A 22927-nucleotide genomic window follows, 5' to 3' on the forward strand; every position below is an offset into this window, starting at 1 on the left:
CCTGCCTTGGTCCTATCATGGAGAGATGGAACAGACTTATGGCATTTATGTCTCATGACAGACTCTGTTTAAATACAGCTATACACCACATTGGAACATATCCATCAATACTAGGTGTTTAAGGCAGTGATCTTAGATTATAATGGAGCTGAAAGACATCTAAGGCCTAAGTTTCTTACTGTACCTTTTCTGGGGTAGATGGCTCTAAACATGCAAGTATTTACCAGTGTGGTCTAGGCCTAGAACATTCAATACAACAGCATGCTGTACAGATTTGTAGCCTAAGAGCAATAAACTGTACCAAGTATGTAAACCTAGGCTATCCTATGAACGTTTGTTAAATATACTCTAAGATATTCACATGACTAAGGAATTGCCTATTCATACACTTCTCAGACTATATCCCCCATGATGCCTCAGGCCTCTCACCCACCACTAAGATACATCCTGCAAAAAAAAAAAAAAGATACATCCTGCAAAGAATGGTCTTTAATAGACATCTAGACTGGTGTCTTACAAAAACTGCCTTGGGGGGCGGGGTTTAAAGAGGATTCCCCAGGCCCATAGTGGGATGTAGTAAAAGGAACGGTGGGCTGCGTTCCTGGTGCCCGGCCACCCGCACGGTTAGCTTTACCCAAAATAATTACACGGAAACTGTATTCTTTTAAACACTGCCTGGCCCATTAGTTTCAGCCTCTTATTGGCTAGCTCTTACATATTGATCTAACCCATTTCTAATATTCTGTGTAGCAGCACAAGCTGGTGGCTTACCAGGGAGGATCTTAACCTGTGTCTGTGTCCAGCGGGAGAATCATGGCGACTCACTGACTCGGCTTCTTTCTCCCAGCATTCTGTTCTGTTTACTCCGCCTATCTAAATTCTACCCTATCAGAGGCCAAGCAGTTTCTTTATTAATTAACGAATGAAAGCAACAGATAGAAAGATGACCCTCCTCCATCAGTGGGAGAAGGCAGGGAGAACTAACCATCCCAAGTGGCTGGAGGGCGAGGGGCAATGAGCTGTTGACTGGAGTCACCTGTCAGGCAAGGGTACCGCGGTGCCCAGCTTTGTCCAGAGACCATGCTTCTGTTGTTTCTTTTCTTTTCCCATTCATTCTGCATGCTCTCCCCCAAACCCCATGTGTGTGATGTGCCCTGCGTATGTGTGCATGCTTTGCATGCGTGTGGGCACATGTGCATGTGTGTGCATCTGTGCACCGTGTGCAGACACATAGGAAAGTCAGAGGTTGATGGCAGGAATCGCCCTCAGTTGCTCACCACATTCTTAGTTGAGGTAGGGTCTCTTAAACCTAGAGCCTGTCAAGATGGCTAATATTTAGCCAGCTTGCTCTGGGGGGCCCCTGCCATCACACCCATCTGGTACCACATGGGTTCTGGGAATCTGAACTTCCATCCTCACACTGTATGGCAAGCCCATGAATCACTGGGTCATCATCTCTCTGGCCATTCAATGTTGTCATCTCTTAATTAGAATACCTGTTTTTATTGTGGTAACTGTTACAACACTTAGCATCTTAAGTTTTCAAGTGTGTAATTCAGTGGAGTAAAGTGTGTCCACCATACGCAGCCATCATCACTTCCCAGAGGATGCTCTAGACAGGACCCCATGGCCACCCAACAGTAATAACCACGTCTTCCTCCCCTTACCCTGGTTACTTATTACCTACCTTATGTCTCTATCGGCTTGCTTATTTTATATAATTCACACAAATAAAAATAGGTATTGTTTAAAAATAGGTATTTTTGCTTTGTTTCTAGAATATTTCACAAAGCATAGGTTTTTAATCTTTCAAATATAGGTACATTAAATTCCACTTTTATGGCTAAATTATGTTCCACTCTATGTATTACTACATTTTATATTGATTGATTGATCTATTGGTGGGCATGTAGGTTGTTCCCATCTCTTAGTTGTTGTGGGGTAATGTGTTTAATATTTATGCATAAGTATCTGTTTCCGTTTCTATTTTTAATTCTTTGAGGTATATAGCTGGAAGCAAAATTCTGGGTCATATGGTAATTCTGTGTTAATTTTGGGGGGAGGAAACTCCATCTGACTTTTTATAGCATCTGGGCCATTTTCTGTTCCTTCCAGCGATACACGACGGTTCCAAGTTCTCCAGGTTATTGGCAGCCCTTGTTGTTTTCTGTATCCTCAGAGCTCTGCATCCTCTCAGAACCTCTGGCCAACCAAGTGTGCAGTCTCTGCAGAGTCCTCTGTGTCCTTTGGCCAGTGTGAAGAATTCAAGGGGCTCCTGAATTCCTGTCATTAATGATGGAAAGCAGGACCAGAAACAGGGGGACACAGGGTAGGGAACTGGGTCAGCTTCTGCCATTGTGACAGAAACATCTGAGATAAACAAGTTCAGGGAAAAGCACCTTGTTTTGACTCATGGGTCCAGCGGCTTCAGCTCATGTTGCCTGGCTCTGTTACTTCTAGGCTGTGGTAAGTTGTGAGGTCATGGCGGGGACCACACAGGGGTGGAGAGCCATTTATCTCATAGTGGACAAGGAAACGGGAGAGATGATGGATGGAGAAGGACCAAGGACAACAGAGATTCTTCAAGAACACGCCCCCCGGTGACCTACATTCTCAGCTGGGCCCCATTTTCCAAGAGATTAATTCAGTGACAAAGCCAGAGTCCTGCTCAGTGACCCCACATCTGGACTTTGCAGCCCTGGGGATCAGGCGTTCAAACATTGATCTTCCGAGGACGTTTCACATCCAAAATGTTTGGAACTGGAAGACTGGTGAAGAACTTAGGATCTCTCCCATTAGATGACCACTACGGGGACCATCTTCCAAGCACTCTCCTAAGCTCCCTGTCATAGCTCTACTCCTCATAACACACTCAAGGCAACAACGGAACGTGGAACAAATAAGCTGCTCCATCATCTTCCCGCCACCTCTCCTCCATCATCCGTGATCTATAGTACATTTAGGCCCCCGAAGCTTGGCAAGGCTCTGTCCTCCCAGGCTCCCTTATAGCAGGCCAAGTCCCTCCCAGGCTCAGGTCTGTCTCAGTCTCTGTCTATCTGTCTCTCTCTTTCTCTCTCTCTCATGTGTATGCATATGTATTAATATCAAGTATTTTCCTACATGACCCTTCACCTTATTTTATTTATTTATTTATTTATTTATTTATTTATTTTTTGGTTTTTCGAGACAGGGTTTCTCTGTAGCTTTGGTGCCTGTCCTGGAACTAGCTCTTGTAGACCAGGCTGGCCTCGAACTCCCAGAGATCCGCCTGCCTCTGCCTCCCTAGTGCTGGGATTAAAGGCGTGCGCCACCACCGCCCAGCCTCCTTCACCTTATTTTTGAGACAGAGTCTCTGGCTGAACTGTACTAAGGCTAACTGGCCAGCAAACCCTGCACCCCCTGCCCCTGCTTCCCAGTGCTGGAATTATACAGCCACATGCTGCTGTGCTCAGGTCCTCGTGCAATGCCATCAGGCACCTTACCCACTGAGCCACCTCCCCAGCCCGCATTGCAGGTCCCTTTGATTTTGGATCTTTGTTTGCTACTCTATTCTGCACGGTGCACAGAGCTCTGGAAGAAGCTACAAAAACACATGCAGGTTGGCTGGGGTCTGTCTGGAGCAAAGCAAGGCAAACACTTTTATAAAAGGACTTGAAACGGGTGGTTTATTTATACACCCTCTCCACACTGCCTGTGCTCTGAAGACTGCTGAGCAATGCGCCAGGCCTCTTCTCATTCCCTACCCACAACCCACGCCTGGGGTTGGCAAGGTGAGTGCCGCCATCCGGCTGGATTTTGCAGGATGGGGAGGTGGTTGCTGAAGGTCAATGCTTGGGAGAGCAGGGAGGGTCTAACTTCGGGCCCTGAGTGGGTTCCTCACCCAGCAAGTATGTGACTCATTTTGGCCTTGTTGGCCCAGAGTTGCCCAAGGCCTCCAGTAAGGACTCAGCCAGGCTTTTAAGAATCAATCAAGAGTTTTCCTGAGACAGCAGCATGAACTGTTCACCAGTCTTCTCAGGCTGTTCTTTCAAAACAAACAAAAAATGCTTTCTCATTTTTTTTGACCAATCAATACTGAGGTCAACCACTCATCCCCCACCTCCTTCAAAAACTCCTATCCCACTCAACCCATTTCCCTCCTGATAGTCAAATTGGAAACCTCTTTCTGTTCTCATTAATTTGGATTGCAGTAGTCATTACAGCCAAAACAATTAATCCCCAAATGCCAATTTCTTGCTAGAATTATCCTGGACGCAATAGCTTATTTTCTTAGCAGCGAGGCTGAAGCAGTTATTCCGGGCTTTGGTAAGCAAACCTGCAGTGCTGGTCACTTTGCCTGTGTTCATCATTGTTGGCCTCTCACCGTGCAACCGTGAGAGCCCAGTGTCACTGGCTGGAAGCAGCCTCCCTGCTCAGCAACCCCTAGCCTTGAAACTGACCGCATCCTAACACTGTTTCCCCTTCATTGCATGCTCCAGGAGACACGCTCACTTTGAGTGGTTGTCTCGATGACGTGCTTAAGTATGATTACTCTTTTTTTTGGGGGGGGGGCGTTCTGTGGGGGTGGGTCAGCTAAGGATGATCTTGAGCTTGGGACCCTCCTGTCTCCACCTCCAAAGTACTGGGACGAAAGGTCTATAGAAGGCTATACCCCGTTTTATGTGGTGCTGGGAATCGAACCCAGGAATCATACATACTAGGCAAGCACTCTACTGGCTGAACCATGTCCCCAAACCCTCCATAATCTGCTAATGTCTGCCATCTCTTGCCTTCTTCTCGGAGTCCTTAGCTTGTTTGCGAGTTAGACCTCCGTTTGCACTAGTGGTTTTATTGGCACCACAGCCTTGGGGTATGGACTCTTGGGGAACTCATCATCTGGATGCACAAGGGAATGAAAGCAGAGTAAAGTCTTAGTACTGCTTCAAAGCGCTCCAGGGACCTGGAGAGTTAGCCACATAAGTCTCCCCGAGGAAGGGGTAACCAGCAGAGTCTTTGCTGGAGAGGAGTCAGGAACTGGGTCTTGGAAAGTCCAGTGTTTGTGGTCAGTCTTTGTCTATGGCTCTGCCTTATGCCACTGGAGGTACTCAGTTGCTCAGGATTCTTGCCAGTGCCCACTCTGCAGACCCCACATCTGTCTATTTGGAGGCAGCTGCGAGACCTCGGGGTCTTGAGTCTGTGATAGGTTAGTGATAACCATGCAGGTATCTGCGCCTGTTCAAGACACCGGGAAGAGCAGGTTCTAGATCCCCCTGGGCCCGCTAACTTGCTTGCTTGTGCTCAGCTTTCTCTACTCTCATACAGTTCAGGAACCCTGCCTAGGGAATGGTGCCGCCTTTGGTGGCCTGGGTCTTCTCACGTTAGTTATTATAATTAAGACAGTGCCCACTGTATGTCCATAGGCCAAATCAATGTAGACAATTCCCGAGACTCTCTTCCCTGGTATTCCAGATGGTGTCAAGTTGGTAATTTAAGCTAACCATCACAGTATTTGATCTTTCCAATATATCTGCAGATTTTTGTTTTTCTACTAATTCCCTGCTGCCTCCGGTAAAATGGGTTAAGCTACCCAATCAGGCCCTTCCCGTTTACTCTCACGTCAGAACACTCCAGCATTTGGTGGAAATTATCTCGAACTTCAAACTTTGTTGGGTTTTGGGTTTTTGAGACACACTCTCGTGTGGCACTCAGGCTACTGTGTAACCAAAACCGGCATTGAGTTTCTGATCATCCTGTCTCTGCCTCACAAGTGGGATTAGAGGTGTGCACCAGCGCATCCAGCCTTCAAATTGCTTTCAAACAGAGGCAGCATCTCAAGTCAACTGTAAACCCCTAGCGCTGTCCATGAAGGTGACCTTGGAGGAGGCAAAGAGCAAGTGTCACGCCTGCCATTTGACAGATGGGGACATCAAGGTTGAATGCTCAGGCCCCTCTGGGAAACAAGGAGCAGGCTGGCAAGGCTTCGCCTCTGTGCTCTAAGCAGACCCCTTCACCAGGTGTGCTCACCAGCTGGGGATAAGGCCTGCGTACTAACCTTTCCGGTCCTCATTTCTCCTGGGTTATAGGAGAGCAGCAAGCTGCTGGCCTGTGTGTCGGTGAGAAGGCTGAGCAGGGTCCAAGAGGCATTTATTCCGTTGTCAGAAGCGGGTGGATACACTTGGCTTCAGTGAGGCAACCCTTCCATGTGCTCATCGGCTCTTCTAGTGAAGAGGAGACTTGGGCAGGGTGTGGGGCAAGGGAGGGCAGCCTGGTGTTTACCAGGCCAGTGCCAGTCTGCTTGTGTCCATATCACCACCGTGAGGGGTGCTGTGACAAGCAGGCTACCCTGAGGGGGCGGGGCAGGTATCCGGCCCTGCACGGAGGACTTTGGTGTGTGATACCTGCCTTCTACAGCTGTTGGTGACTTCTTCCATGCCCTGCCTTGCTGGGGTGATTTTCCCAAAGTTGCTGAATGAAACTTGTCCTTCTATGGGTCAGGGTCCTTGAGGATGGCGGCCTGCCTAGTTCATTCTGTACATCTCCCCTAGACTCCCTCCGCCTTGGGGCCCTTTCCACCCAACCCTCCCCACAACTGTCTTAGAAAGGAATAAACCAAAAAAGTATAGACCCTTAGGTTTGCCTGATGCCTAGGGGAAACTGAGCTGAATTAGGTAGGAGGTGGTCATTAAAACTTCCTTCCTCTTTGATGTTAGGAAATTAAATTTAGCAATAACCGGTAGCCGGTGCCACTAATGAGAAAGATGTTTTAAAGCCCGTCGTTCTCAGGGAACAGGTACCACATGAGAGCCAATTCTTTCAGAGGGCATGCTTATTTTTGTATTTAAAAAAAAAACAACTTTTTTCCCTCTCTCTCTCTCTCTCTCTCTCTCTCTCTGTGTGTGTGTGTGTGTGTAGATAGATACATAGATACATAGATACATAGATACATAAGTGATATTCACCCTAGAGGAAAAACAGCCTAGAGAAAATTTACATTGCCCTTCTGAGGTGGCTCCCACTGTTAAGGCAAAACAAGTTGAATATTGACCAGACAGCCACATCAGTCTCAGTCTGGAGGTCAGCCCATGTTTCAAACATTTTAAAGCAAGGTCTGGTGCACAGACTCCTTTTCTATGAGACAGTTGTTAGTTGGATATGTCAGTGAAACTGTGGCAATGTTTCTCCCAAGAATTTTACTTTTATACTGCTTGACTAAGGGGAGCTGTACTCTTTGTAGACACTTCCAAACAACCTGTTCTAAAAACAGAAAAGAGAAACATACCTTAAAACAAGATTAAAAGAACGAACTATACCCTTCCACTGTGACAAGTTGTCATGTCTCAACTTCCTCCTGTGCTGTGGGACAATGGTCTTTTGTCCTGTCACTTGTTGCCTGGCAGGAAGTAGAGGCAGGGCAACGAGAATTCTGGGAATAGGGAAGTTTCAGTCTGCAGTCGTGACCCAGACACAGAGCAAGCAAGATGTCACTGTCTCGCTGAAAAAGGTACCAAGCCACATGACTAACACAGACAAGAATTATGGGCTAATATAAGTTATAAGAGTTAATAAGAAGCTCGAGATACTAGGCCAATCAGTTTTATAATTAATGTGGACCTCTGTGTGTTTATTTGGGACTAAACGGCTGCAGGTGGTGTGGCTAACATAGAGGGACCGGGTAGGATAGAAACCTCAGTCAACACTTTTGTATAAACGGGGTGTGATGTCTAGCTTTATGTCAACACAAACTACAGTTATCTTTGAAGAGGGAACCATAAAGGAGAAAATGCCCTAATTAGATCGGTCTATGGACAAGGCTGTGGGGCATTTTCTCCAATCATGATTGAGGAAGGAGAGCCCAGTCCTGGTGGGTGGTGATGCCCTGTAGGTTGATGGTTCTGAGTGGTAGGGCAATATGTGGGAGGAGGGGGAGGGAAATGGGAAACGGGGAGCAGTTGGAAATTTTAAGTAAAAAAGAATAAAAAAAAAAAAGACTTGGACTCTTCAGGACAGGACAGCTATTGGAGTATTATCTATGGCCTGGAAATTCAGAGTGTGTTTCTTGCTTGAAGTTGTTCTTGTTGGTTGTAGTTTCATTTTTGTATATGTTATCCTTTTCTTTCTTCTGAACAATACTTGATAGTTCTTATTATATATAGTTTATGTTAGGATTAGAACTTTTTAAATTAGAAAAATGGGGAGATGTGGGAGCTTGATCTGTTTAGTCAATGACTTTGGGGTGACTTGCCATGGGCGTGGTTTTCTCTGGAGACTTGACCAGATAAAATGGAGAAGGGTCACACATGCACTTGGGTGTCTTGGTGGGTCGGAACCAAAGCAGACATCAAAGAGGCAGCTTCCAATTGGTCTTTATCACCGTTGGGAGAACTATGGAACTGCAGCAGCTGTATGAGTAGTGGTATCTGCCTTGTTCTGTATTCATGAGATTGTTTTTCCATTGCAACTCTCAATAAATGGTTAAATAGAAAAAAAAAAAAAAGAAATCAGGGTAAAGCAAGCCAGCAAGCAGGATCCCTCCATGGCCACCAGCTACTCCCCTAACCTCCCTCAATGACGGACTCTAATCTACAAAATGAAATAAAACCTTCCCTCCCCAGGTTGCTTTTGGCTGTGGTGTTTTATCATGGTAACAGAAACCTTACCTAAGACATGAGGCATAGAGTTGGGGCTTGATTATAGGAATGATGGATTTTTCTATATGAAACTATTATATAACAAATTTTAATTATTCCATAGATCCTTTGACCTAAAAGCATTTTATATTTCATCCTTAGACACAGTGCTATACCCAATTGCAAAGATTGTATCCAAAATACTTTCGTAAGATACCTAAATACTTCAATAAAATAAATGCATAACACCACATTACATACCCAAATACTATGAAGGGTATACTGAATGATAGTTTATAAGAACTTTTCACCTTGAGAAGCATAGTAATTTTTAAATTTATTAATTATTTTATTATTAATTGTTTGTGTGTGTTGAGGCAGGGTCACTCCCCTTGTATCTACCACTCTGTGTACTCCAGGCTATCTGGCAGGTGAGCTTCTGAGTTACTCTCCTGTCTCTGCCTCCCATGTGGCCACAGGAATGATGCAGTTACATTTGACTTCTTGAGGGTTCTCAGGATCCAAATCATGTCATCAATCTTGTCAGGCAAATGCTGGCCTTATGAGTATAGCCGTTTAACCAAAGACTCAGAATCTGGAAGGCTACATACTCACTTCTTTTTTTTTTTTTTTTTTTTTTTTTTTTGGTTTTTCGAGACAGGGTTTCTCTGTGGTTTTGGAGCCTGTCCTGGAACTAGCTCTTGTAGACCAGGCTGGTCTCGAACTCACAGAGATCCGCCTGCCTCTGCCTCCCGAGTGCTGGGATTAAAGGCGTGCGCCACCACCGCCCGGCTTACATACTCACTTCTATATGACCATTCTAATTCCCGCAAGAAACAGATTGACGACAGTTTTGAAACAACACTGTAGGTCAGAGGGTATTCCTCTCCTGAGATGTTTGTTCATGTGACGGTCCTTCCCTTGGTGATGTCTATTTTCCAGTGTCAACCTGTGCTAAGTAGCCTAAACATTGACAACCTCACAACTTTTGGAACTTCAATAAAAATGTTTATCAGATAGATGGGTTCCTTTAGAAAACCTTTGATAACACTATTCACATTAATGAACTATTTCTATTATAAAAAAATGAAGGTTATGGGTGGTGGCAATTCTCCGCTGGATCCTCTGACTGGAGTGTGTTTTACATGTATGTCCACGGAACCTCCATTGTGGCTTCTGGTCAATTAATTATAAACTGGGAACCGCAAAGGAGACTTTTCTGTAGGTACCTAAGGAACACCCTTATAAAAGTGTTCCCTTTGTAGAAATACACAGAGAAGCAAATATTGTTTATAATTATGCAAATAATCACACTTCATGATAGGCCTATGTGATGCAGATTTTCAAACATATTAATAATCACCATAAGTTATTTTTTGTGTCTGAAAGGTAAAAATCATTGATTTCTGCCATTTTAAAAAAAATTGGATGAGAAAGTCATTATTTATGTTTGATTAGAGCCAACTCTGCCACGGCTGTGTAAGCACAGCCAACAGTAGCATTTATTTTCTATTAAGTACCCTCTCATTCCCTAGGCAAAATGGAAGGGTTCTCCTTATCTCCCTCCTCTCCCAATACAAAGACCTCTGTTATATGACAGGCTGGGAGCCAGGAAAAGCGGCATCCTTGAAGTCCATTTCCAAAGGAAGGGATGGACCAGGACAGCTAGTGGTGTGAACTACTCTTTTCTGTCATTCTCAGGTGTCATTTTCTTAGGGAGATGCTAATGCAAAAATCTCCACAAAATAGCATTTCTATAACATCCCCAAGGGTCATCCAGGAATCCAATGCAGTCATGTGGCCCCTCCCTCCCATTCAGGGAGTCTGTAGTGTCAAAACTTTTCTCAGAATTGTACATGTCATGCACTTCTTTCTTGGTCATTCATATGCATATGTAATGGTGTCTTAGTTACTTTTCTATTGCTCTGCTAAAATAGTTTATTGTGGGCCTACAGTTTCAGAGGTTGAGTCCACGACCATTATAGCAGGAAGAATAGCAGCAGGCAGGCATGACTCGGGAGCAGGAGGTGAAAGCTTACGTTCTGATTCGTGAGCTCAAGGGAGAGAGAGAGAGAGACTGGGAATGGCATGGACATTTTGAAACCTCAAAGCCCACCCCCAGTGATACACCTCTTTCAACAAGACCATACTTTCTAATTTTTCTGAAACAGCCCCACCAACTGGGGATCAAGCATTCCAACACATAAGCCTATGGGAGTCATCCTCATTCAAACTGCAGGTGGCATCTTCTAGAGGCTGCGTGATGTGTGATATTGCATAACGAATCAGATTGTTAATGTGTGTTATTTCCACAATAACATTATGAGTAATATTTGCTTCTCTGCAGGTTTCTATGAGGGGACTCTCTTACAAGGGTGTTCCTTATGCTCCAATAGAAATGTCTCCTTTGCAGTTCCCAGTTTATAATTAACTGGAAGTCACAATGGAGATTTCATATATATACACATAAAACACCCCCCAGTCAGAGGATCCAGTAGAGAACTGCCAGCAGCCATAACCTTTATTTTTTTCTAACTGGGAAAACTTTTGTTAATGTGAAGAATATTCTCAAAAGTTTTCTCAAAGGAACCCACCTATCCGATAAAACTTTTTATTTGAAGATTCAAAAGTTGTGAAGTTGTCAATGTATAGGCTACTTAGCACAAGTTGGCTTTGGAAAGCAGACATCACCAAGGGAAGGACCGTCACATGAATGAACATCTCAGGAGAGGAATACAATTTGACCCACACTATGGTTTCAAAACTGTCCTCAATCTGTTTCTTGTGGATATTAGGGTGATTATACAGAAGTGAATATCTAGTTCTCCAAATTCTGATCCATTGGTTAAACTGCTTGTTTACCGGGATAGTGAGCTGGTTCAGCAGGTAAAGGCATTTGCCACACAAGATTGATGACCTGAGTTCGATCCTGAGAACCCTCAAAAAGCCGAATGCAGTGGTGGGCATTTGTAACTCCATCATTCCTGTGATCACACGGTAGGCAGAGACAGGAGAGTAACCCAGAAGCTCACCTACCAGCTAGCCTGGAGTACACAGAGTGGCAGAAACAATCGGAATGACTTCGCCTCAATACAATTCTATTCCTAAATGAACATACATCTTAGATAGTGGTGTCAACTTAATATTTGAACATCTCTCGCCATACAGAGAGAAATGGGGAGCACTGTGGGTTTGGGACTCGCTGTGATGACAAAAAAGGTCCTCCCAGCCTTTTTTTTAAAAATCTGTGATGGGTAGCTCTCAGTGTCAGCTTGACACAACCTATGATGACCTGAGATGAGAGTCTCCACTAGGAAATGTCTGCATTTGGTTGGCATAGCTATGGGGGATTGTCTTAACTTCAAGTGTGCTGGTAGATCAAGTCTGTTGTGGGCAACAGCATTCCCTAGACAGGGGTTCTTGAACTATAATTGAGCTCAGTACATGCAAGCAAGTGAGTAACCAAGAGGCTTGTATACACGTATTCTCTCTCTATTCTTGGATGAAATGTGATAAGCTCTCTTGAGTTCCTGCTTCAGCTTCCCCACAATAATGGACTGTAACCTGGAATCATAAGCCAAACAAACGCTTTCAACCTTAACTTGCTCTTTGTCAAGGTGTCTTATCACAGCAACATAAATGAAACTGGAACCATAATCCAATTATAAAATAATTACATTGATGCTTTTGACCTTCCTTAATGAATTGATATTTAAACACCAAGGTAACTAACATTTATATAAATATATATTATTTGCCAATGGTGTTTCAATAACTAAGCCAAGAACACTTTTGCTAATTTCAAACATATTAGGGCTCTAATGTTAACTATTTACGATGTCATGTACAGATTCACTGTTCTATTGTTTTGTTTTGGTTTATGTTTTTATTTGCCTTTTAAGCCAGATCTTGCTCTGTAGGTCAGTGTCTTAGGGTTTTTATTTCTGTGAAGAGACTCCATGACCATGGTGACTCGTATAAGGAAAGCATTTAATTGAGGGGCCTCACTTATAGTTTCAGAGGTTCAGTCCATGATCATCATGGTAGGGAGCATGCAGGCAGATGTGGTTCTGGCTACAACTTGGCTTGCAGGCTGCAGGAAGTTGACTGAGACATAGGCAGTACCCTGAGCATAGGAAACCCCAAAGCCAATCCCCACAGTGACACACTTCCTCCAACAAGGCCATACCCACTCCAACAAAGTCACACCTCCTAATAGTGTCAATCCCTAAGAGATTATGGGGGCCAATTACTTTCAAACTACCACAATCAAGCCGTCCTGGAGACTCACTCTGTAGTCCACTTTGGCCTCAAACTCATGTTCATTCTCCTGTCTCAACTTCCTAAACGTTGGGATTATAGGCATGAGCCATCATGCCTAGCAATTAACTGGTATTTGAGAAAATATGTATTTTTCTCTAAGCGGTCTTTTGGAAAAGGTGCACTGAATGTCGCTTCTAGCAGTAGCTATGTTCATAACTTGTGATTATTTTTAAATTGTCTTGTCAAGAAGGACTTAAATCGCACTCAAATCAAAAGCCCAGTGATTGGCTTTTCCTTCCTCCCACTAGTGCCTGCTCGTTCCTAACTACCATTTCTCCACAAAATTTCCACCGAGTCTCTCAGAAATCAATGCCATGTAAGTTTTCTAAAAGACCCTGCAATTTGCTTGAATTTGAATGATTGCAGCTTTCTGCAAATCTGTGTCTGCCAGGGTGAGGGCCTCATCCAGCAGTCTGAGGAAAGGAGCTGTCGTCAGGGAAAGCCGAGGACGTCTCTGAGACCCTCAAAATTTTTCAATGAAGTCTTCAACGTGACTCACCCTATGAGAGATGCTATTTCTGGACAAGCCTTTCCCCACTGGCAAACCAGATCTGTGTATCAGCCAGAGGTTCCAAGGAGATGGGCAGAATAGAGGGGATAGGGTTTTCCTTTCAACCTCAATACTCTTGCTTTAGAAACAACTGTGGCATGGTCTGATAAGGCTGGAATCTTAGACATTCATGCTAATTTTAATATCCACTTCCACGTATCAAAAATTCAGTGGAATTTTCCCTCTTTAGCTGAGTTCAGAAGCTGCAGACCTGCATCATCTCAAACCACAGTTGGGAATTCATGTTCCTGTAATTTTACATAGACACATCTATCTGTTCCTTCTGTTTGGTGGGAGGACAAGAATTTGCTACCAACTTCGGAGCTTTCTTAAAAAGGCTGTCAACAAAATATTCACAACTTCTTTTCTGTGTGTGTGTGTGTGTGTGTGTGTGTGCGCGCGTCTTTAGAGGTTTGTAAACCCCTCCTATTTTCTTTTCAAAGCAATTCAAGGAAGCTAACACAGTGCTTGGTGCTTAGTATGTGCGCAGTAAATGCAAGATGATTAAACAAACAAAACCACAACTGAAAATTATAGGCACAGTCTTCCCTTGAGTTCCCTCACAACAGAGCCTGAGATAAGAACTTTGAGGCAAACTGTTGACTTGGGTGTGGTTGCAGCAAGCAGAGGAAAGGAACGAAGTCAACGCAAGCTGCAGGTGTCCAGCTCCACCAGCAGTCTTGAGAAATATAGAGAAAGCCCCCCAGGATTGCCCAGCAGGGGCTGGGTATCATCCCCATGTTTATATGTGTGAGGATGAATGAAACATGCTCTTAGCTCAATATTCTACAGGGAGACAGAGTACGTGTAATATCAGCCCTCAGCAAGATGCCTGGGTTGTGGGTTGTGAAGAGTGAGTGTGAATGGTCACATGTGAGCATCAGGAAGTGCCAGAAGTTACAAGATTTTAATCAAAGAAAGAGAAGGCTTAATCCACCAAGAACATCCACATTGGGCCAGGTCGTTAACCTCTTTCAGTTTTGATATTCTGTAGGGTGCAGTGAGATAGTAATACACCGGTTCCTGGTGACAATGAAATGCTCAGCTCCACACTAGACAGATCTTGGACATAGCAAGCCTGCCTTCAGTGTGACTGTTATCACCGTGACTTATCATCCAGAGTATGGCCAAGACAGTGAAAAGCTACTGTGTGAGAGTTTCAGGACAAGTGGCTTGGTTCAGCCTGGGAAATGTCACACTGATACCTAATTCATGACAAAGAAACTGGGACCTCTGAGTGGCTCAGACTCTTCAGTACATCCTGGCCAAGTCCTGTGAGATAATCTGAGGAGCTACGATGTCTGGGTACAAAGTCAGGAAGCGGGTAGCTTAGCTGGTCTGCCTGTGGTAAAGCCTGTATTATTGAACTGGTTTGGGTTCTATCTCTGTGGGACCTTCTGTAGGCTAACCTTGTCTTTCCTCTAAAATCATGACCTTTGATGATCCCATCCTCCCACATTGTACCCTCTTCTGCTTCATCAGGGGGGCTAGGCTTACACCCCCGACCCTGTCTTAGGTCACTGTCTCCTCGCTGGGATTCTGATGCCACAGGCTGGTGGAGACGTCCCAGCAGCACGGAACACATTTCTCATCACGGACTTGTGGCATAAAAACACATCAAAAGACTCGGGACTTATGAAGAGATACGATATCTTGAAAGTGCATTCTCAGCCCACAATTGTAAATTATCCACAAAGAACCTGTTCTGCTGAGAACATGGGGCTGGTGTCTGCCAGTGCTTTAACCCTGGGCTCACAGCTAAAGCGAAGTGAAGCCTTTAGTAACAGGACTCCATCTCTCTGCGGTTTGACCATCTGGAGTGGTGGCTGCTTGACTTTGATGACTTCCTGTAGACCCTCATATGTGCCCAAGTCATGTATCTGCATGTGCATTTTAGGTACAAGAAACTGTTGTTTCCTTGATGCCCCATGGTGGTATCCTGAGAGCAAAGCCCCTCCAAGATGATGCCCAATACTGCCAATGGGCCATATTACCAGGGCACTTTCCTGTACTAAAGTGTCTGTCCCCTCATGGTGTCGGCACAGGCGGAGCAACAGTCTGAATGCAGAGTGTGAGTATGAGACCAGTCCCTGCTGCAGCTCTGTCAGCTGTGACTCGGGGCTGGCTGCTCGCTTTGAGCCTTATGGGTCTAGCCTTTGAGCTTAGCCTTTGGACTGGAATATTGCTCCCCTCTTCTCTCTTGAAGAGCATGCTTTAAACCTTGTCCTTCAACGGGGGTCTTCCATTGCCTTAACTTCACCACTGTAACTTCCTGTCTTAGTTATTTTTCTTTGCTGTACTAGAACAGCATGACCAAAGCAGTATAAAAGAAGGGGTTTATTTAGGTCTTATGGTTCCAAAGGGTTAGAGTCCATGATGGTGAAAACAGAGGTGGCAGGTAGCATGTGGTAGGAGCAGAAGCTGAGAGCTCACATCTCGAGTCACAAACAGGAGTCCCAGAGAGCACTGAAAATGGCTCAAGTCTTTTGAAACCTCATAGCCCAGTGACACACCTCCTCCAGTGAGGCCACACCTCCTCCAGCGAGGCCACACCTCCCCCCATGAGGCCACACCTCCTACAGTGAGGCCACACCCCCTCCAGCGAGGCCACGCCTCCAGATCCTTCCAAAACAGCCAACAACTGAGGACCAAGAATTCAAATGTCTGAGTATTTTGGGGGCATCTCTTCCAAATCACTATCCTTTGTAACATCTAGTTTGAGGAGTTTGTTCTCCAGGTTAGACCCAAGAACTGGGTCATATTTACATTATGCCAAAGGTTTCAGAATGTGTACCCCTGCCAGTCTATGATAAACTATAGTATACTCTTAATGTGTGGGAAAGGCATTTCTGACAAACTTCCCCATTTTATAAATGAAAAGACATGAAGCTCACAAAGCTCAAAGATACCACTGAGTCCAGAGGTTTCCAATCCCCAATAATCAATGCTGGAGGAGATGGGAATGACAATTGGCACAATTTGATGGCACATTGTATAACATGTTGAATGGTCATCCTGGACCCCAGAAATGTGTATAAACATTGCATCTCCATTAAGAACCAGAAAGAGACACGCTCAAGGACAACACCATTGGATTCCATCCTGCTGTAACTCCAAATCATAAACAGCTAAAACACCACTTCCTTCCCAACGCTACCACTTGTGGCTCATGGGCAGCCTCAAGAAACCAGTGCAGACCAGGACAGGGAGTCCCCCTCTGTGGTCTTAGTTCCCCTGGCTGCATATAAGCTTTAACTTCCCTGCTTTGGCATACCCCCCATCATTCCCTGAGCTGTAGAACCCACGCGGAGTTGAGTCTCCCTCTATTCCCCAAGTAGACCTCTTGTCCATGACATTGCATATCTGAACAGGTCACTACCCTGCTGGGGGCAGACAATTGCTCCCTACCCTGCCTCTGTTGTTAACTGCCAGAAAAGTAGTCTGGGGGGGTGGGGGAGCTGTTCAAACAGCTGTGACCTTTCTGGGAGTTTCAGAGGAAGTTAAGGTCATCGGTTCCCTCGTTTTCCCAAGATTGGTAGAGAGAGCCTAGGTAAGGGAATTTCACCAAGGGCTCGAGGCTGCTGGGTAAATGCAGAGCCGAGGTAATCAGTTCACCCCTGCACAGCTTCCAGCTCCAGCCTGTTCTGCAACCCAACCACTAGCACACAGCTAACCAAATCAGTGCCTGGGGCCCAGGGTCTCCCGTTATGTGGCTCCTGGGCCTCATTTACAATCACCATTAACCAGAAAGGCTGCAGGACTGTTTGGGGGCCCATAGTGTCATAGAATATTTGCAGAAACCAAGAGGCTGAAAGAAACTATAGAGCCTTTGGTATCAAAGTGGAAGTGGGTAGACCTTCGGCCTCCCCCTCCCGGCTCCGGCCCCGCCCCCAACTTCTCAGGCTTTAACAGGCAGTGAAGCTGCTCCAAACTGGGAGAGAACCTGAGGGAAGTGTTGAAAAGACTGAGAACAGGGCCCTCGGATGTGGGTGCGAACTGGGTAACCCCACATACCCGCTCTTCAACAATCTTGCTGCAAAGCTTCAAGGGGTCATTCACGCTGACCGGTCAGAAGGCAGTCTCTCAATCTCAGGCCTCCTTGCTCTCATTCCAACCCCTGCTGCACTGCGTCCACCAGAGTTAGCAAAGCCACGGGGCAGTTCAGGGCTTCCAGCATCACCTCACACAGCAGAGGTAGGGCCATGCTTGACTTTGCCAGTCTCTCATCTCCCCTTCTCTAAGAATGAAAGGCGCATAGATGCTGCAAAGATTGCAATTGCAACCCCCCAGGGTCAGATTTTGCATCTGCCAGTCACTTGAAGTAAAACCATCACTGTCCTGTTTGTCACTCGTGTGTGTGTGTGTGTGTGTGTGTGTGTGTGTTCTTTTTGTAAATCCAAGATTAAATAAATTAGAAGAAAATTGGCAGGGAACTGGCTGAATGGAGGCACGGAGGTGGGGAACTAATGTTCCTGGGTCCAATGCAGAGGAGGGCACTGAGTGGCAGCATCAGACAGTGCCTTTCAGAAGTTTGCCAGAAAGCATTTTGCTAGCCTTTCTTTTTAAAAAACGTATTCATCAAAGCTGTGGGTAAAGAGAGGAAATCACCCAGCCACCCCAACTCACTTGGGCTCGGGAAAGGCTGAAGACCCAGAAGAAAGGGGTCCCAGGAGTCTGCAGAACCCTTCCCTGGAGAACCCTGGCTACAGGAACTGGCGGGGCCACCCTGCAAAGGGTGTGTCTGCAGACAGGGCAGGGGGCAGGGCTGCATGGGTGGCTAGGCCAATGGGAGAGGAACCAGGAGGGAAAAGTCACGGAGCGCGTGGAAATAGCAGCAGATTGGAGTGTGGTCTAGAGGCAGCCTGAGGATGGGCAGCCCCTGGAGACCGCTAGCCGGAATGCTGGTTCCCTAAAGGAATACTTTTCATAGGGCACAAAGGAAAACTGGGTGAGGGGGGGGCGCCCTTTGGAATTCTGCTCTAGGCAAAGATTACAGGCAGAGACAAGCAGCCAATGGGATGGGGAGTGAGTGTTCCACGTCAGCCATTTGTTCTAAAGGACCCTTTTCATTAGAGTGGGCTTATGGGCATAACAGCTTTAACCAGAGTATCTGCAGTCCCTGGTAGGCCCTGCTTTCCATTTAGAAGGAAAGGTACCAGCTTGAAGGAATCCCAGGTCAGTAAGACTGCTAATGAAGGTGACCTGTAGAACCATAGCAGATACACGATTTTTTCTGCTCAGCGAGTACATTATAACTCAACACTTGCTTTCAGTCGTAAAACGCTGTCAGAGTCTCAGATAAGCCAAGAACGATTCCTCCGGTCCCCACAGCTCCCCTGGCAGCTCCAGGTAGCCCAGCAGAAGGAAATCGGTGGTCCTGTCACCATTTCATATCCTGGCCAATCTTACAAAGTGCCGGAAGCACCACAGATCAATATCTATTCTGGGTTAACATTGCCGTACCTTTTTTTTCTTCACTCCAAAACCAGGAAGCCCCTCTCCCGCCATAGATCACAGCTTATTATAGCAAAGGCATATTTTATGTGGCCTATTTACGGACATGAACGTTTAGGAAGAGAACTCTTTTGAGTATGTTTGCACTTCTTAGTCTAACCAGCGGGCCGGTGGTGCTTTTAGATAGCCATTCTTATGCATTAATTAATTAATTAGCTAAGTAATGAATTAAAACGTCTAAAAAGCCTGAAGCTGTCTGCTTAGCCTCGGGTTGGGAGGTGGGTCTGATCTTCTGCCACCTAGGCCCTGGGTAAGCTCAAGTTGATGGAGACCCCACAGAGCAGTTTGCCCGCTGGGTGAGTCCCCCTGCCTGCAGTGACCTCCTAGTTTTGTGTTCTGGAACCCAAGCGGGATGGGACACGATATGTTTACTTGCAGTGGGGCTTCTAATGAGCAGAGTCCCTAAGGAGATATTAGTGGAAATGAAAAGCCAAACAAGCGTTTATGTGAAAAACTGGGCCGTGGAAAAGCACTCCTCAAAAGTGCAAGGCATCTGTTCTTCTGTTCCTGATTAGAGGACCTTAAGTTACCTTAAAGCATTATGTGACACTCTTTGAAGAGCTTGCAAATCGAATCAAGAATGTGTGTGTGTTGTGTGTGTTGATAGAGGACACTGTTACAAACACATTCATCATTAACTTCCGCACCCCCCCCCCCCAAAGCTTGCGCACATACTGTCTCTTAGCAGCTCCAGAGAGCTGTGGAGGAACCAGGATAGTTATTCCTATGCTCTTCTTGAAGATGAGAAGGGGAAGGCTCAGAAAGGTGGAGCCATTCAAAAACTCACACAGCTGTCTAGAGCTGACTCAAAGCCCTGCACCCCGACTCTGGGCAACCAGCCTGGCAGTCAACAAGCAGTTATCAGGGAAAAGGTCATTCATGGATGGCTTCTCCTTGCCCCCCAGCAAGGTCTAAGCACCTCGTTCTCCATCATCTAGGGCAGGCAGTGAACCCCGTGAACTCAAACTTTAGAACAGCTACGTTGCACGGTTTTAAATGCTTTAAGATGCAAAACAGGAGTAAACAACATTTCCTGCCACCAGGAAGCAACTAATCTAAGTTGACAAAATAATGGGATTGGAGTAAGGTCTCCAAAGTGGACATGAAATGGAATGCGAGAGTATCTTTAACATGGATACGATGTACTTGCTCTGCCAAGGATGACTGGAAGAGAATTCTCATTTATAAAGCCAGGCCATAAAGGGGGAGGGGACAAAAACAAACACTGAGCAGGAGGAAAGAGATGAATGAGTAGGAATGAGGGAGGGCACACAGGAACGCTTCAGGGAGATTCATGGATTCGTCACAGCCTGGATAACATAGAAAGCCAGTTGCGGTCTCAATATAGTCCTGCCTCCCCTCCATCACAACGCCCCAGGAATATGGGCTCAGAAGCTCCAGAGAACTGTCAGCTTAAAGACTTCCAGGAATGCAGGTGGGGGCCACTCGTAAGCACTGGTCTGCAGCAAGAGGTCTGAGGATCATCTCATCATGAGTTTAGCATCACAAGCATCGCCTGACACTGCCCAACCACAGTAGTCAGAGTTACAGATTTGGTCTCCTGGAGACGGTCCCAGACTCTGCTGCAGACACAACCCCTCCCCCTGCCCCCAGTGTCCCGTCCCCGCCCCCCCCCCCCGCCCCTTCCCCGTAAGCAACTCCCTCACGAGTCCTGCCTCCTATTTTATTTTCTCACCATTTCACCTTTGGGGAGTTTAGCTGTGTCCTCCCAGCAAGCCCCTTACCCCGTTCCCTATCTTCCCCACATCCGTCGGCAGCTGACTCTTCATTAATCTCCCCACCTGGACTGTGACACGCAGAGGTCCTAGCCCCGCATCTCAGCTTTAAAACACTGACTTGAGGTGGATGAACACAGAGGATGCAGCGCCAAGCGAGCGGTGAGGCAGCCACTGGCAAGTCAGCAGCCAGTCGCCTGCAGGCTCCAGGTAGCCGGGGCAGCTCCTAGCTGGTTTCATTATTACACAATTGAAGCTAAGCCCTCCTCCCGCCGCTGTCCTCAGCGAAGGTTCGCGTCTAGCCCGCAGGAGGGAACGAAGCTAAACTCCTCCCAGCAACACACACACACACACACACACACACACACACACGCACACGCACACGCACTCTCTCTCTCTCTCTCTCTCTCTCTCTCTCTCTCTCTCTCTCTCACACACACACACACACACACACACACACAGTGAAACAGTTTGAGGACAAGGGCAAACTCCTGCTGAAACAGCCCCTTGCTAACTCCTGTCTCAAAGCTCCCCAGTTCTGTACGACCAAATCTTTGTCAAGGCAAGACAATTTGGATAACTTTTCGGATTTTTTTTTCTCTTGGTCACTGACCCACAAATGCGTGGGAGGAAAGTAAGGACACCTCTACCTGACTCTTCCCATCACCCTCCCCTCACCCCCCACACCCTGCTCGGAGGACGGTAAGGGAGAGACACTACACGCTTACTCCACTGTTGCTTGCCAGTCCAGGAAACACCACTCAGTCACTGTAAAAAAACGCCACACCGCCCAGAGAGCGAGAATGAGCCTAGGGAAGGAAGCAAGCTAGCGTCTCCAGAGCATCAGGATCATAGCACCAGCAAACTATTTGCATGAGTTCCCTGATAGAAAAGGCTGGAGCCCCCAGGGAAAGCTGAAGAGGAAGTGACTCACCTTTAGGTTGTGCGTGGGGTTGACCACACAGACAAGTTGCCCGGCAGCAGAGAAAACCCGTTTAGCCTTGTAGTGCTGAAACCGGAGGTGAATGAGATCCAACACAGCCCCAAAGCACTGGGTAAAGAAAAGCATCCCAACTTTTGGGGGGTTGTTGGCACAGGAAGGCAGCGGAGGATGCTGTAAGTCCTTGGGCTCTGAATGGAGACTGCCTCTGAGACACTCTGCTCCAGCCCGGCTTAGCGCGCCTTCATATTCATCATCAAAATAAGACGGTTAGAATCTTGCAGCAGCGAGGCAGCCAATCAAAAGGACAGAAATGTTATCCTTGAGGTGCAGAGACAGCCAATAACAAATACCTCCCCTACCGGAGCTCCCTGATGAATTGAGCCTGGCGGAGAATGTATTATTGAACATTACCATAGATCAGCACATTGCATTTATCTTGTGATTACAGCCAACCATACATAATGCTGGGGAGATAGGCTGACAAAATTGATTGCTTAATGTGTCTCCATTTATTAATTGACTTAATTTAACATGAGAGCCTTTCTTAGTGCCCTGAACAACAGCCTTCCCTCCCCTCAGAAGAAAAAAAAAATGTAAAACATTTAAACCTCCAAACAGGAGAGCGTTGTGCTCCAACAGGCAGATGGGTTAGGCAGCTTGTGGTTCTACTCATCAGAACTGCTGGAAGAAAATCAAATACTACAAGACCCTGATTCTAGATACGGATTTGGCAGCTGCAGAAATGTGCATCTTTCAATCTTGTGCTCCGACTCTCTGCAATTTGGATTGTAGCCCCTTGATAATCTAACTCCCCACTTTTATACAAAAAAAAAATCTGACAAATGAATTTGGAATTGAGGAGGGAAATACATATATATTTTTTCAAAATATAGTAATCACTGAACTCTCTTTTATTAAAGCATAAAAATGCGCAGAGCTCGCTTCTAAAAATAATAAAATCCCTGATGCATGAATACACACACAAACATACAGAGAAAGCCGCTCGGGGAAGAAAGTGGCTTGTCGATTAATTACAGATGCAGAGAACCTGCGCTTGTCACTCATTTGCATATTGGTGGGCAGCAAATTGCTAATTAACCAGTAGATTGTTGGCGACATTAAAACAGAGATTAGGGCCACACGCGGCACATCACTTACGTGTTTGTGTGAATGCCAGCAGCATACTGTGTTGGAACGGGCAGAGACCCATCCTGTCCTTAGCCGCATCAGGGCACCGACTACCCCAGTGCCCAAG

General features: G+C 46.1%; 1 protein-coding gene across 2 annotated transcripts in view; it reads right to left on the bottom strand.

The window, feature by feature from the left end:
* The window catches only part of Siah3 (siah E3 ubiquitin protein ligase family member 3), a 56543-nt gene extending 34729 nt beyond the window's left edge, over positions 1 to 21814 (bottom strand). The window contains exon 1 of one of the 2 annotated variants that reach the window (XR_009058126.1): positions 21664 to 21798. Coding sequence is in view for 1 of the 2 variants with exons in the window: in XM_057786333.1 (XP_057642316.1) it covers positions 21664 to 21798 (135 nt within the window). In the remaining variant the exon portion in view is untranslated. Of the gene's footprint in view, positions 1 to 21663 lie in introns of both variants that reach the window. The other variant, XM_057786333.1, reaches the window with a different exon arrangement.
* Between the last annotated feature and the right edge of the window lie 1113 nt (positions 21815 to 22927).

The sequence above is a fragment of the Chionomys nivalis genome, chromosome 12 (genome assembly GCF_950005125.1).
Source record: "Chionomys nivalis chromosome 12, mChiNiv1.1, whole genome shotgun sequence".
Taxonomy (NCBI): Eukaryota; Metazoa; Chordata; class Mammalia; order Rodentia; family Cricetidae; genus Chionomys; species Chionomys nivalis.